This window comes from Camarhynchus parvulus, chromosome 2 (assembly GCF_901933205.1).
Source record: "Camarhynchus parvulus chromosome 2, STF_HiC, whole genome shotgun sequence".
NCBI lineage: Eukaryota > Metazoa > Chordata > Aves > Passeriformes > Thraupidae > Camarhynchus > Camarhynchus parvulus.
The window spans coordinates 25,513,534-25,528,387 of NC_044572.1; the positions used below are offsets into that span (position 1 = coordinate 25,513,534).

The 14,854-nt window shown below is 39.2% G+C and overlaps 1 protein-coding gene across 3 annotated transcripts in view; it reads left to right on the forward strand.

The window, feature by feature from the left end:
- Positions 1-548: 548 nt before the first annotated feature.
- The window catches only part of SDHAF3 (succinate dehydrogenase complex assembly factor 3), a 29,474-nt gene continuing 15,168 nt past the window's right edge, over positions 549-14,854 (forward strand). The window contains exon 1 of one of the 3 annotated variants that reach the window (XM_030943279.1): positions 549-727. In XM_030943279.1, the coding sequence (XP_030799139.1) occupies positions 566-727 (162 nt within the window). In that variant the 5' untranslated portion in view covers positions 549-565. Of the gene's footprint in view, positions 728-1,307; positions 1,404-13,401; positions 13,576-14,854 lie in introns of those variants that run through there. The other 2 variants (XR_004060516.1, XR_004060517.1) reach the window with 2 other exon arrangements.

Below are 14,854 nucleotides of genomic sequence, written 5' to 3' on the forward strand. Positions count from 1 at the left end.
TGAGTTGGATGTGATGTTAAGCTGCTGAAAAAGCTTTATGGAGAGCTAGGGGTTGGAGTTTGAGCTGTCAGTGGGAGGTAGGGGAACGCTGGAGAGCTCTCGGTAGCGACAACGCGGTGGCACAAAGTCCAACAGGAGCAGTAAGGTTTCCTGCTCTGACTCCTCTCGTCTTATGGTGAAAATGCAAGTAAATAAAATTTAAGCGTATGAAGCTTGGGCTTAGTGGCCTAATTAATTTGTTCCACATTCTAATCTGGTATAAAGTGCATCTTTCATTCTTCTGGTGGTGAACCTGGAGCCAAAAATGAACTGATTTCTTTATCTATCTATATATCGTGATCTCTGCCACCCGCACCCGTCTTTGTGAAACAACATCCTCCATGCATTCTTACAGGTACTATTTGCAACCCCATTGCGGGATATCGCTCTAAACGCCACCAGCGAAACGCAGGCTCCGCGTTCGCGGGCAGCGCCGCCCCACACGGGGCGCTGGGCGCTGCTTCGGCCGCGGCGGGGGAGGCGCGGCCCGGCCGGGCCCGGCCCCTCGGGCCGCCCCAGGGCCGCCATGGCGGGCGGAGCGCGGCGCCTGTACCGCCGCATCCTGCAGCTGCACCGCGCTCTGCCGCCCGCCCTGCGCGACCTGGGCGACCGCTACGTGAAGGAGGAGTTCCGGAGGCACAGGGCGGCCGGGCCCGCCGAGGCCCAGCGCTTCCTGCGGGAATGGGAGGCAAGTGGCCGCCGCCCCGCGGGGCAGGGACGCGGCGGGGCCCGGCGGGGCGCAGGGCAGGCCCCGGCAAGGTCAGGGGCGCCGGGCGGTCGCAGCTGCTCGGGTGTTGGGCTCGGTGATCTCAGAGGTCTTTTCCAGCCCAGCTGATTCTGTCTCTGCTCGGGCATGCTCCCGTGAAGGGCGAGCTCCTTGCGGAGCTGCAGAATGCCTTGTGACTCCATGTCTCTAGGCAGGTTATCTTTTATGGTTCTCAGTGCCTTGCCTCGAATATGTGTGAGCACACACAGGTAGCTGTAACAGAGTGACCTCAGTTATATAATTAGCTATGTATAAATATATAAATAAAAGTATACGTATAATTATCTGTATGATCTATAATAATGCATTGTATAAGTATATATAAATATTTATAACTACATACATAACTAATTGTATAATTATAATTAGCTAGGTATAGGTGCAAATAGCTTCCCTGTGGACTTGCATTTGATTTTGGAGTAACATTTTTTCAGTGTTTCCTAAGGAAATAAGTCTTATGTGAACATTGCTTCTCTGCTTAACTTCCTGCCTGGTGTCACCAAGGAGAGCAAAGCAGATCACTCCCAAGTGACGAGGCTGTAACAAGTTTCACAAGCAGCAGAGGAAGGAGACCCTTTCCCCACATGCCTGGACCCCAGTAGGTATCAGCATATTAATAGGTCACCAAGAAGTCCACATGGCAAATGTGTAGGCACTTCACAGAGGAGAAGCTTCAGTTGAAGCATGAACACAGCTGCAAGAGACAGATGTATAGACAAGCTTCCCATTAATTTTCATGCTCCTTGAACTACTGGCTTGGTAGTACTTTTGAATCTCAAAACTGTTTTCCTTTCTGTGGAAGGAGACTCTGTTCTGCTTTGCAGTGGAAGGTGGTTAGCAAAGGTAGCATCCACTGCCTCCCAGATTACCAGAAGAAGGGCAGTGGGGGAGAACTGCCCCATCCCTTCTACCTGCAGTATCTGAAATCTTATGGCTTAAAGTAACTGAGGCATCAGGAATAAGAAGGGAGAAGACTGCCTGGCGTTCCCTACAGAGGAAAGGAATAAGTGTATTTTAATTGCCTCTTGCCAACTGATAGATCCTCAAATCAGAGAAATTTGTATCAACCTCTCAAATGCCTGATGCTATTGTAATTTTCAATTGCCGTTTGCTTAATACTGCTGAAATGTTTCCGCATCACTGCTTTCAGTTTTAACATGAGCTAAAGAGACAAGTTACAGGTTACTATTTCCAGTGCTAAAATCTTCCTTAAAATAGTTTTAGAAAAGGAAGGAAATGTTTACATTGAAATATCTTTAGCCATTTTTAAAGTGAAGTGTACAAATAGTGAAAATGTTTCTCAGTTCTGAAATGTTTTAAAGGTAGATTATAGGGAAAATGGTGTCAAAAATTAGACTACGAGTAACGAGTTGAATTTTGAAACCTGACATTTAGTGCTATTAGCTATGATATGTTCAAGGAAAGGAAACTAATTTAATAACTGTTTTGAGTGTGTGAATATAAAGAACTTTGCAAATATGTCTGTCTTCTAACAAGATGCTGGGAGATATTAGCACGTAGTTAACATGTCTCTTCTCATCTTTAATTTTTGTTTTGTTCTGGGGTCTTTTTCTCACACAAAGAATAATTTATTTTGAGTGTGAAATTTAAGTCAGACTTTCACATTTTTGGCCTGTGAGACTTGCTTTGCATCATATGTTATGCTGTGGTTTCCAGCCCCATGAAGACTTGAATGAGGGGATTGAGGAAAGTGGACTGTGGGCAAACTGGGATTAGGTAACTCTGGGCCCTAATTACATACTAATTAATTCATGCTGGAGTCAGTCCTCTGGCCTGGTTTGGCTAAGATAATTTTCTTTGTAGTAGCTTGTTCAGTGCTGTGTTTTGCATTTAGTATGACAATAATGTTGGTAATGCACTGTTGTAGCTGTTCTTAAGGGCGCTTATTCTAAATCAAGTATTTTTCAGATGCCCATGCTCTGCCAGTAAGGAGATGCACAAGAAGCTGGGAGGGAGAATGGCCAGGACAGCTGACCCAAAGTGGCCAAGTAGATATTCCATACCATACAACCTGTAGTATGTTCAATCTATAAGCTGAGGGAAGTTGGCCATGAGGGTTGATCGCTGCTCAGGCATGGGTAGCGCATCAGTCAGCAGGTGGTGAGCAGTTGTACTGTGCACCACTTGTGTCTCTTGTGTTTTATTTTTTGCACCCTTCCTGGGCAGGTCTTGCAGGACACACCAGCATAGCTGTGAAGTGCTTAGGTGCTTGTCTGAGAGTCACCAGTTAGCCTTGAGGGAAGCTGAGATAATGCTGCTGTTCATGTACATGAACCATAACTGTAGTTCTTGCCTCTAATTTTATTAAACGAAACAAAAACCAATCAAACCAAACAAAAAATCCACCTAAACAGATCACTACAACATTAATACAAAGTGGTTGTTTAAATTTCCTGTTAAGTTTCTTTTTTTTTTGAAAAATGCGTGCTTACAGCTCTGATAACAGTATTATGGCATGTTGCATTTCCAACTTTTTTCTTCCCAATTTGCTTGTTCATTAGGCTAAGCATATACCTTGCTGTATGCACTTTGCTGTTGTCAATATTCAGCTTCCATCTGGAAATGTTCTTTCCTCATGCATTCTGTTGAATGCAGGGCAGGGCATTTGGTACAGAGTGGCATGATGTCTCATGTGACAGAGAATTAGTATTCTTAATTTTATGTTAAAGTAATATATCTTGATGTATATTTATCAGAGGGTAAAGATTATGGATATGATGATTGCAGTGATGTTTCTTGACTTTCAATGAGGATTTCAATATGAAGTGTAATCTTAATAAGTCATCTGAAATGCTTTTTGAATGAAAATTTCCATGGATGTCGTATTTTAACACGAAACAACTTGACTATTGCTAGAACTCTTCAGGCTCTCTTTGGGTAGTCAGACCTTCTGGGTGTGCCTGAATATACTAGTTCATAGCGCATGGTGTGCTTTGTTGCCCTCCAATTTGATTCATATTAGCTGAACATTTAGAAAACAGGCCTGGCATTTCAATCACATTATGGTTGCCTCACATGATGCCCCTGCCTCCCTTGCTGTTTAAATTATGTTGATTCAGGGGAGCTGGGCATATTAATTCAAGTTTGTAGCCAGGTGGGAGTCAGCATCTTGTCCCAGGCAGCTAGTGCCATGGTGAGAGAACATAGCCTCAGGTTGTGCCATGGGGAGCTTCAGGTTGGATATCAGGAGGAATTTCTTAGCAAAAATGGTTGCTAAGAACAGACTGCCCAGGCAGGTGGTGGAGTCACTGTCTCTGGAAGTGTTCAGGAGATGACTGGACATGGCACTTAGTGCCGTGTTTTAGTTGACAAGTTGTGTTTGATCAAAGGTTGGACTCCATGACCTTAGAGGTCTTTTGCAGTCTGAATGATTCTGTGATTGTGTCTCACAACTGGAATAAATTTCCTTTATTTCTTATGAAACACAGTGGAAAACCTGTAGGGAGATTTCTAAGATCAGCTTTAAAAATAAAAGGAGTGGAAACAAGAAGTAAAAAGCTCTGAGATTATATTGCTGTAGAATGGGAGTGGTTCATGTTGTTACCCTGTAAAAGAGATGAGAAGGGACCTCATCTTGTTTAGAATGCACAGGAATTGAGGGATTTAATGTTAGAGCCAACTATGTAGATGGCTAATGAAGTTTTGTAGGAAACCTAAGCTGACCTATTTGCATTAATAAAATAGGAAAACTATCCACTGAATATTCTTGGAGGAGTTTTTAAATGGGTATGACCAATAGTAGACTGCAAGTTCATATGTGCTTATGTAAAAGTAGAAGAATATAAATATTGTGGTTTTCCTGTCATTGGTATTGCTAGTTTGTGTCTAGAAACCTGCTGGAAAATATTAAAGGGGGATACAAAGAAACTAGCTTTGTTGTTCAGGAATTATGCTTGTTCAGGTAGATTCAAATTAAGTATATAAATTATTAATATATGTTCTATCTATTTTCTAAATATTTAATATTTTAATTAAAATAATTGGTACTCATTTACAGGAGACTGCTGATATAATTAGATTGATACTGATTATTATCTTGGAATGATATTGAATTAATGTTGACAGGTATGATAAGTCAATTAGTTCAGCAGTCTTCTAAATCATGGTAGCTGATGATAGGTTATGCTTACATAAGGTAAGTAATATTAAGATAGTATTGATTACTTCATTTCAGATTGCAATAGGTACAATATTCAGCTAAATAATTTCAGTAACAATTTGTTTCGCATTTAAGCATTAATTTTGAAAATGACCATTTTGTACTTGGCTTTTTAAAAAAGCCTGACCCTGTAGATGAGAGGGCCTGGACTGTCTCTAAGACAAGCAGAATCATTCTGCGGAATTATTAAATTAATTATTATTATTAAATGTTCTCAATTTAATAGATTGAACAAATTGCCTTTGAAATTCTTTGGCCACTCTTGACCCTGAAAATCTTTTTACAAGCTTTCAAGTGAACTGTCACGTAGCCTCTCAGGAATGACTAAATTTTTGAATCAGTGCATTTGATGCAATACAAATAATGGTCATTCATCAAATTTATTTTCAGTTGCCTGCGTCACTTGCAGCATTTACTTTGCTGGGATGATTGTGGGGTGCTGTCATATCTCAGAGAATATAATTGTTCTGATATGTCTTTTTCTGCTCATGAGCGGATACACTTCCAGAACTTTTTGCTTCTTAATTTTCTGGGCAAGTATAATCTTCCCTCCCCTTCTTGGTTTATTTTTGAACTACTAGCACTCAAAAATATGTTGAAATGTTGAATGGAGAATTTGAAGAGCAAATAGTCAAAGAGGGTGGAAGAGGAAATTGTGGCCAGTACTGGAGTCAGACTGAAATGGGAATGGGGTGTGTGGGTTGCCCTTTGTGCTGTCTTTCAGCAAACAACATAGGTAGTATAAGTATAAAACAGCTGCTGGCATTCTGAATTCTGCTCTCAGTTTTAGTGAAGTACATTATATAAGAGATGTTTTCTTTGCCTGACAAAGAAATACATTTTTTTGGAAGTAAAATATGTCTTTAGGTTTTCTGCCATTTTATTACTTTTATTAAAGTTGTGAAATAGGATTTTAGAGTAATATTTCATTTTAACATTACTGGATACATCGGAATTTGCTTTTAGTGATTTTTATGGCTATCTGGATGAAAACCTTCTTATTAAGAGTAAATTCCTACTGAGTCCTATGTTTTTATCCTCCACTTAGGATGTTCACTAGTTATTAATCTGTAAGAACTAAATTGGAGTCAATTTCCTCTATTTTCTTTTATATTTCTGAAAAGGTAGGAAGGAATTTTGCACTTTTCTGAGAGCCAGGGAGTTGTGGCTGATAAACTGAAGAGCATTTGGGATTAGGGCATGAATGGCTGCAGGAAACAGGCTGCTGCTCTGACTTGGTGTTCCTGATGGCCTGCTTGGTTGTAGGATTTGAAGTCTACCTCTGAGGAAATTTTGCCTGGGTGCACCCATGATTTGGTGAGTGTCCTGAATTAGTATTTATGTGCAATTTCAAAGGTTGACATTTGTTATGAATCTCTGTTGTGAAGTTTCATACAAATGAAACTCTTTCATATTACGCCATCACTTCCATCCTTTCAGTGCTCTTTCAGTTTTGGGCTTAGAAGCAGGAGCTGCTGTCTGCTTCTCTTCCCCAGAGAACTTAGTCTGGGAGCTTTCTGAAGTGGTGAGGCTTGGGGTAGCCTGGTGGATACCCACTGCCTTGTGCATGATGCACACCCTTTGCAGGAAGGGGAATTTGTTAACTTCTCACCTGGAAACCAGCATCATTGTCCTTCAGGTTCATCTGGCCGCTGCTGAGACCGGTGATTTCTTGCTGGGTTGGTTGTTTTGTTTATTTCCCCCCCCTGTGTACATGCTGGTTTTAGACCTTTACTGTATTTTCAAAATTTTATAAATGGTAGCATCAGCATTCTCAATGCTTCTGTCATGTTACTATGCCCATTATCAGTATGCTATCATATCTATGATTGCATGTAACTAGTCAGATGGCTCTTTTGATAACTGCTTGTCTGCTAGTTGAAGTTTTTATTTACAACTGTTTTGACACAGCGGGAAATCATATCCAAGTCATAGGGGTGACATCCAACAGTAATGTCAGTCACTTGCTTGTGCCAGTCACCTCAGGTACAATGCAAGTATAAATACATGATGTGCAAATAGGTTTATAAATTTCAGATAGTTTCATAGCGTGCCTTGGGTATTTAAGATGTGGCATGAATTGACTCCCTGAACTGAAATTTCTTGGCAGTATGTAGCAATTTTATTAGTTACAACTTAGATTGAGAAGTTTAAATTGCTGTAGAAGTGGGATGCATCTCTAATGACTATTAACAGTTTACTCCTTACATTGAATAGCACTGAGAGGCCACATTTCTCAGGGTTGAAGATACTGTAGAAGTTTTGTGACTGTCTGCTCCATGAGCAGAGACCTGCACCTTCTTAATGAGTACAGGTTAGTGACAGGCAGTGTGAGAATAGGTTTCTAAATAAGAAAAGAGCCAGACACAGTAGAAGCAGAACCAGTAATGGAGCATTTACAGAATTGTCAGTTTAAAAGGTAATTCAGGTTTCCATCTAGTGGTGGTATAAAGTTCTGTCCAAGCGATATGAGACAGCATGTGCATAGCCATGTTCCTAACATACCATTGTACTTGTGTATATGTGTGAAACTTAGGGAATCAAAAGCCTTTATTATGTATAAATTATATATGTAATAGCACATAATTCTCAGGACCTCCAGATTTTTTAAAGTCAGAGCTGCAATGACCAGCAGTCTGTTATTTTGTGCATTCAGATATCCAAATATGTTTATCTTATTTGCTGTGAATTAGGCTGATTCCTCTTTTTCATTACTCCGTGACAGCCATTTTAAAAAGTTTAACAGGTTTGACACAGGTTATTGAAAGCAAATGGGTTGCTTAAAAGGTTTTCTGCAAGTTGTATCTGTGCAAGTATGAGCTTTGTTCAATTTCTTGCTTTCTCTTATGTGTAAACAAAAGAGAAAAAAAAAAGGAAACAGGAACAGGTGAGTATTCTGATTCTTTTGCCCCAATGTTTTAGCCCTATTTTTAGTATTTAAAGTATTTTGCAGTAGAATTTAGAAAACCTACCAGGTTATGTTTTGAGATGAGGGTTAACAGTGATTGAAAGATGGACCAAGCAGTGTGATGCTGCAAGAATGTTATTGACAAAAGGCACAGATATTTAAATTGTTTTAGCTTCTGCATAAAAATTTCCAGTTGTTCAGTCTACGTGTGATTTAGTACATAGCAGGCCATATTGGATATTTTTTCTTTTGCACAATTACTTATCATAGCACGCTGTTCTGTTCTTTGGGAGGGGGACACAGTTTCTGCAGGTCCTTCTTTATGTATCTTTCTCAGTTTCTGCAGTTCTTTCTCACAGCTTTTTCTCACAGCTCTTGCTGTTCAGTCTTCAGCAACTCAAGAGTATTGTTCATGTCCTTTAACTCATTCTGCTCTGCAACACAAGGTATCAAGGTCTGAACTTTGTTGGATTTTAAGATAATGTAGTATCTTAAACATTACATGGATCAGACAAACAAACTGAGTATGAATTGCAGTTGCAAAGTTATGAGGATTTCTGCTTGTTTGTGTTTTATTGACACCTTCCTTCTAGCATTTGTTTGGCACTTGTGTGAATATTGTCAGCATGTAGTGTTTTGTAAGCATGGTAGGTTTTTTTACCGCCTTGTCAGTGCATTTCCACTATCAACACTGTAAACACTGCCAACTTTCTACAAGTGCTGTCAAGTACCATATTTTGTAATTACTGCAATAATATTATGAGTGCTGTAATTGCATATACTGTATAGATGTGCCTTTCTGTCCTGTGTAGACAGAAAATTGATATTTTCTGCAAGTTAAAATTGCATCTGGAGCACATCAGAATAATTGTTTAGAAACTGGTTTTTTTTCTTCTTCTTTCAGTGTAATGTGAGGTTGCACAAATAGAGTTATGCATATTGGAGGATTTTAAAGCCCCAGATTTTTTATATATAGAGATCAACTTAAGGCATACTGATGTGCACCCATTGAAGAATGAAAGGGGTTTTTTTACACAGTTCACTGATATTAAAGTAATTTAATTGAATATTGTTTTTTGCAAGAAGTTGAACCTCAGATTTTGACCTCATAATCTTGTATTTAGTGGCATCTTTATCACCATTCATGTTGCTTTAGCTGTCTTTTGTAATGCTGAGAGCTTTGGCTGTTTTGAGGCTGAAGCTGGCTGTACTTACAACCATACATCTTCTTGGTGATACCCTGTTTTTTGTGCAGCTCACTCCTGGGAATCCAGCAAGCAGAAAATTTCTGCTGAAATATATTTTGTTTCTGTGTCTCAAAGCTGCTGATTTCAAACTGTATTTTTGAAGGATATAATTTAGAAAATATATTTAATCATAGTGTATGATAAAATGTTTGAACTTCTAGCTTTTAAAGGTTGTTTCCAGAAGTAACATATAGTAATGAGGTATTTCTAATGAACAAGTTACAAATCCTACTAGAAGCATAGTTACTGAGTGTTGGATTTTAGGCTTATTGAAATGTGGGGGGGTTGAGTCCTGGTAATGTCCTGTTTTTTATTGTTTCAGGGATGTTAGTGAGAGGAGCAGTCTAAGATGAAAGAGAGCATGATGAACTTTTTTCCTCACTGCAGTAACTAGGTAAATCTGTAAAATACCTTCTAAATTGATCTTGCACTCATATTTCAAGACTAGCTGACAAGAGACACAATGTAGATGCATCTTCCCTTTCTCTGTGGGAATTACTGAATGGTGTAAACTTGATAAACTAGTTTTATGCAGCTTTATGGTATTTTTTCCTTCTTGCTGAACTATTCTATTCAGTAATTTAGAGGACATGAACATTAGGTCACTGAAACACTTTTTTTTCTTTTCTTTTTTTTTTTCTTCCTGAACCAGAAGAAATGTGATGGAAGGGTTTATGTCCCCATCACCATTGCTTCTTTGGAGATGTCGTGGCTGAAGGTGATGGGTAGTGTTGGAAGTATTGATATTTGCTTACTTTTTGCTTATTATTTCTCTGGCTTATTGGAATAAGCCAGAGAAACTGGTTTATTTTTTTGTGGGCCATCAAACACCATTTATTTATAGCCAGTTTCTTGCTTCTTATGATTGCATAGCCCAAAGCATGTGGTTTTTGTTGTAGAATTTGGATTATAATAGGCAGTCTGTATTGAGGTAAGAATTCATATTACATTAGGAATCCTCGAGACTTCATCACCTTCTGACTGAAGTCTGTAATGCTCATATGTGTAATCTCATGGCTAATTTTTGACCTGATGAAGCAAAAGTGTTGTTCACAAGTTTGCAGTTTTTAAAGTGTACACATGATGGCAGCAAATACTTAGCTAGAGAAGCTTTGTTCCTATGCTAGAAAAAAGAAGCTGCTGAATTTTCTAATACAAACTAAAATTCCTACAGATTAAATTATTGTTAAATTATTTATTGAAATATATATTGAGAATTGTTAACTTACTGCTACAAATGTTGAGAAGGCTTTTCAATTAGAAATCTTTACTGGACTTTCCAGCTGTCATAATACTGTCATGATGTGCTTTCTGGTTTGGATTTGCATTGGTAAACAGCACAGGGTGTGACTCTTGTGGATGGTGCTGGGCAGGGCCAGGAGTTGGACTGGTCCTTGTGGGTCCCTTCCAACTTGGCAAGTTCTTTGATTATAAAATTCAGATCAGCTGTGGGAGTCCCCAGGAGAGTAAGCCCAGAGCAGATGGAGCCTCAGTGTGTAGATACAAAACTCTTTTAAAATTTTATTTTTGTCATAATGTATCTGTTGAGTTTTAAAATGATTGTATTTTGGAAGTGTACTGTAATAGCTGAAGTGCAAATGTTTTTTCTACCAAATAAAAAGTTTTATTGTTAGCAATATCACATTTTAGATGCTGTTACAAGGTATGTTGATATTGCACAGTACTGTTTAGAGTAAGAAGTTTTCTTTAAAAATAAAGTATAAAATATTGTTTATTCCCGCTTTTATTCCTGAACACCAATGAAACATTTAAACTGGATCTCTTTCTCTTTTTTCTGCCTCTTTCAAAATGAATATGGCATATGTCAGTCATCCACCATGATATTTTAAGCCAAAAAGTTACAGATTGCCACACTTCCAATAATAAAACCTTGTGGAAGGTGTAGGTCAGCTTTTGGCAGTGGTGCAAGCAGGCTGCTCTAAAATTAAGGATATTTTGGTTCATGTTCAATTACTTGTTCTGTTTATGTACTTTATTTACAGTAGTTTAAACTTGATTTTATGCTTAGAATTATTTTTAAGGTGTTCAGGAAATCATGATATTCTGTTGTTTTCTGGGCCTTTTAAATTCAGTTTATTGTTCACAGTGAAGTACCCTGGTGAGCTATTTAACATCCATTATTACAGTGAGTCATTTTAAGAATTTATTTAAGAGATCCATGATGTGGAGGGTTTTAATTAAATAGCAGACATGTGTTTTGTTCTTCAGTTCAGCTGCTGATTGAGGAATGAAAAGAAATTTCATTGGTAGCACTAGCAGTGTTATTCTGGTTCATGGACAGTTCAGTACCATCAGTGTAAATGAAAGGATTTACACTGTTGAGAAAAACATCATCATCCTATCAAGAAGGAAGTGAGAGTTGCTTTGTGAATAATGTCAACTCTGATTTGTCTTAAAAAAAAAATTAATATTATTTGTTTTACTGGGGAATCTGATTTTTATGGAGTCTTTGTCTGCCAGCAGATGCCACTCCTCAGCAGCAGAGCATTTCCCAGACTTCACCAAATAGAAGAAAATAATTGTGGTAGACCCTTGCCTTTTAGATATAAAACAATTAAATATTTATATTGCTATAAATATGCTATAAACAATTAAATATTTATATTTTACAATGGAGCTGTTTAAAGGTTTGTTTCCTGCTGATGTTTCCTTAAATCCCAAGGCTGCAAAAATGGTAGTGTGTGAGGTAAGCTGCTTTTGTTCTTCAAAGTATTTTAGTTGAACAGAGGATGACCCAGAAATCCTTTGGGGCTCAGGAGCTTCATTACAGAAGGTGTAAAGGTATCTGTGTGGGAATTGCTGAAAAGATGTAACGAGAAAGTCTTGGAAGCTGAAGTCTCAATGGCTTGCAATAGGCCAAGTCCTTGTAAAACCTTTAAGCATATGGAAAAACAGATGGCCCAGTTTTAAGTGTAAGGAGGAACTAAGAAGTGAAAATAGACAAGGAAATCCTGGTAAGAATATTCTGTTTGTAATTTCTAAATTTTGAAAAGACATTGTCCTGTGATTATGTGTCCTGGGACATGGATAATGTCACACTGATATCTCTAAACTTCAACAGCCAGTGTTTTTAGCAGCTGGTGTTTTGGATATGGGCAAGGCCTGCCTTGGCCTCTGTAGACATCTGCAGTAGAAGACTATTTTGATAATTGTCAAATATGGTTGGACCACCAGACCCTGGTTTGAGATGATGGGTGTCACCTTTCCAGCCTTGACCCCTTCCATCTGTCTGCCAGTAATGGAAATACTCCTGATATAGCTGACAAGTTTTTGACTTTTCACACAGAACTGCTTGTGTGTGTTGTTTCATTCTAAAGGGTTTTGATTTATATTCCTGGTGAAAGAAGATATGTTATATATATATATATGTGTGTGTGTGTGTGTGTGTGTGTATATATATATATATATACATGTATTACGCCTCCTCAACTTTAAAAATAGTGCAGACTACTTTCTTGTGGCTGGTGGGAAACCTGTGGGAAATGGCATCCCCATTTGGGAAACCTCAAGTGGGGATGCCATTTGAGCCCTGGATAAGAAACTGTGAAAAAAGCCATAATTGCCAGTTTTATTGCATTCCCACATGTTTCCTGGGAAGTTAAGTTAAAGTTCTCCTTTAACTTCTAGTTTGTGTTCTGTAGTTTGGGTTTCATCAGCTCTTCCTTGGAAATTGTGTATTCTGCATTTTGTTTTATTTCCATCACTTTCAGGGAAAAGTGTTTCTGATTTCATTTGATGTTACAACAAACTTGCTTCTCCTAAGGATGTTTTCTGGAGCATTGATTAGTGTCAGTTATCCAGTGTTAACAGACTTAAGTGTTTCACAGACTTAGTTTTCTAGATGTTAACTATTTCCAACCTTTTGGAATTTTTTTCTGTATTCATATACCTACAGCTGTGCAGTATACATGCATGGTGTATTTCAGGGGTTTGGCACCATCTGCTTCATTGAGTGTTTAATGGCTTTGACTTGAGCAAAGCATGTTGAAATCACAGGGTTCTTCTGAAATGGCAATCTCCTCAGTGGACAGTAGCTGTGGATGAAGTTGAAGTTTCTTTCAGCTCTTCTACTGAAGTATGAAGGTAAAGCCATTCATCTATCAGAGTGTTTGGTTGAGAGAAAATAGTTGGAATTTTGCAGTTAGAGAACTGAAACATTTCCTGTTTGCATGCAAGCAAACCTTTGTATTAATTCTGCTTGACAATGTTCCAAATGTTGCACTCTGCCATTCAGAGCCTTTGGAGCCTTCCCAGTGATGGGATTTTGGAAGAAGTTATCCCAGTACAAAAACTACACAGCACAGAGGAGAAGACAAAAGCAAGCACTGCATGAAACAAGTGGCTTGGGAATAGAGAGAACACCTCTTGCAGAGTTTTCTGGGGACTGTTTGGCCACAGCATTGTTGAGCTAAAGGTGGGTCTGTGCTGCTGAACTGATGTGCTTGGGCTGCTTTGCAGCTGGCAGTGGAACAGCCCATTTCCATGCTGTTAAACTCCTGTGCTCCAAAGCAGGGTGGCTATATCCCAACTGCCTGCTGGGAGCAGTCCCTGATCTGTGGCAGCTCACTGGCTGAACTTGGGAGTTGTTTCACATAAAGATGGTTATCCTTGATCAAAACCTGTGCCAGGGACTGTGGCACCAAGCTCCCAGGGTGGGTGCTTGAGTTCTGGTACCTTCTCAAAGCATTCCCTGGCACTGCTGTAAGCTGTGACTGCACACAGAGTGCCGACTCCTCTGCTGTCAAGCGCAAGTGCTGCTTTTGTTCTGAATTCTCTCTGTCACACATTAGCAGATTCTCAACAGCTCTTGGATTTATCTACCTTTCTCCAAATCAAGAGTTGTCATATCTGAAATCCCTGTGGAGATTGAGTTGTCTGAGAAACAAGCTCTGAGCTCTCTGGTGCTGTTCTGCTGCTGGTCTGGTGAAACAAGAGGAGACTCTCTAGGCCAAAATGAAATTGCATGTCAGAGCTGGGCGCTGTGTCTGCACAGTAGCATTTGTGAATGTTCAGCTCTGCTGGAAAGTGTGTTCCTGGAAGGAAAAGAATGTGAAAAAAACCACCTTTGCTGTCTTTCTAACCAGGAGGGATTGCCAGACGTGTCTCATTATTCAGCATCCTAGATCTGTACTATTCAGTACCATTCAAATATTATTTGAATACTAACATTTTAAGAAAATTTCATTTCTGATTCAATTAAAAAAGAGTGTTCACTGGTATTTCAGAGGCCTCTGGAGAACACAGTCCAGGTGTTGTTCATGGTTGTGCTTTGTGTTGATAAGACAAGTAAGCACACACTTTTTCATCATTCCCTTTTACTCACCTGCTTCTGAAATGTCATAGGCCAGGTTTACACTCTCACAGGCCACAGAGATGAGACTGAGTTTGGAAAGATCATTTGGTGTGGTGGCTTTGAGAGGGTATTGTGGGTATGGGTGAAGGAAAAGCTGCATGAAGAACAAGCTGCATGAGCAAGTTAACAAGCTGTTACTGTGTTTGGATGGTGGTGGGTATAGAGGAGCTCCTGAGTTCCCTCAAAAAACTAGAGCTACTATCATCTTACACAATACCTCAAGGGCAAGCAGGCAGAAAATAAACCTTTGAGTAATGCCAATTTGTGTATTAGAGCATTTCTGATTGTGTTTTGTTGTCACTGAGCCTCATTTGCTGAACCGTTAAGATGTATTGCTTGT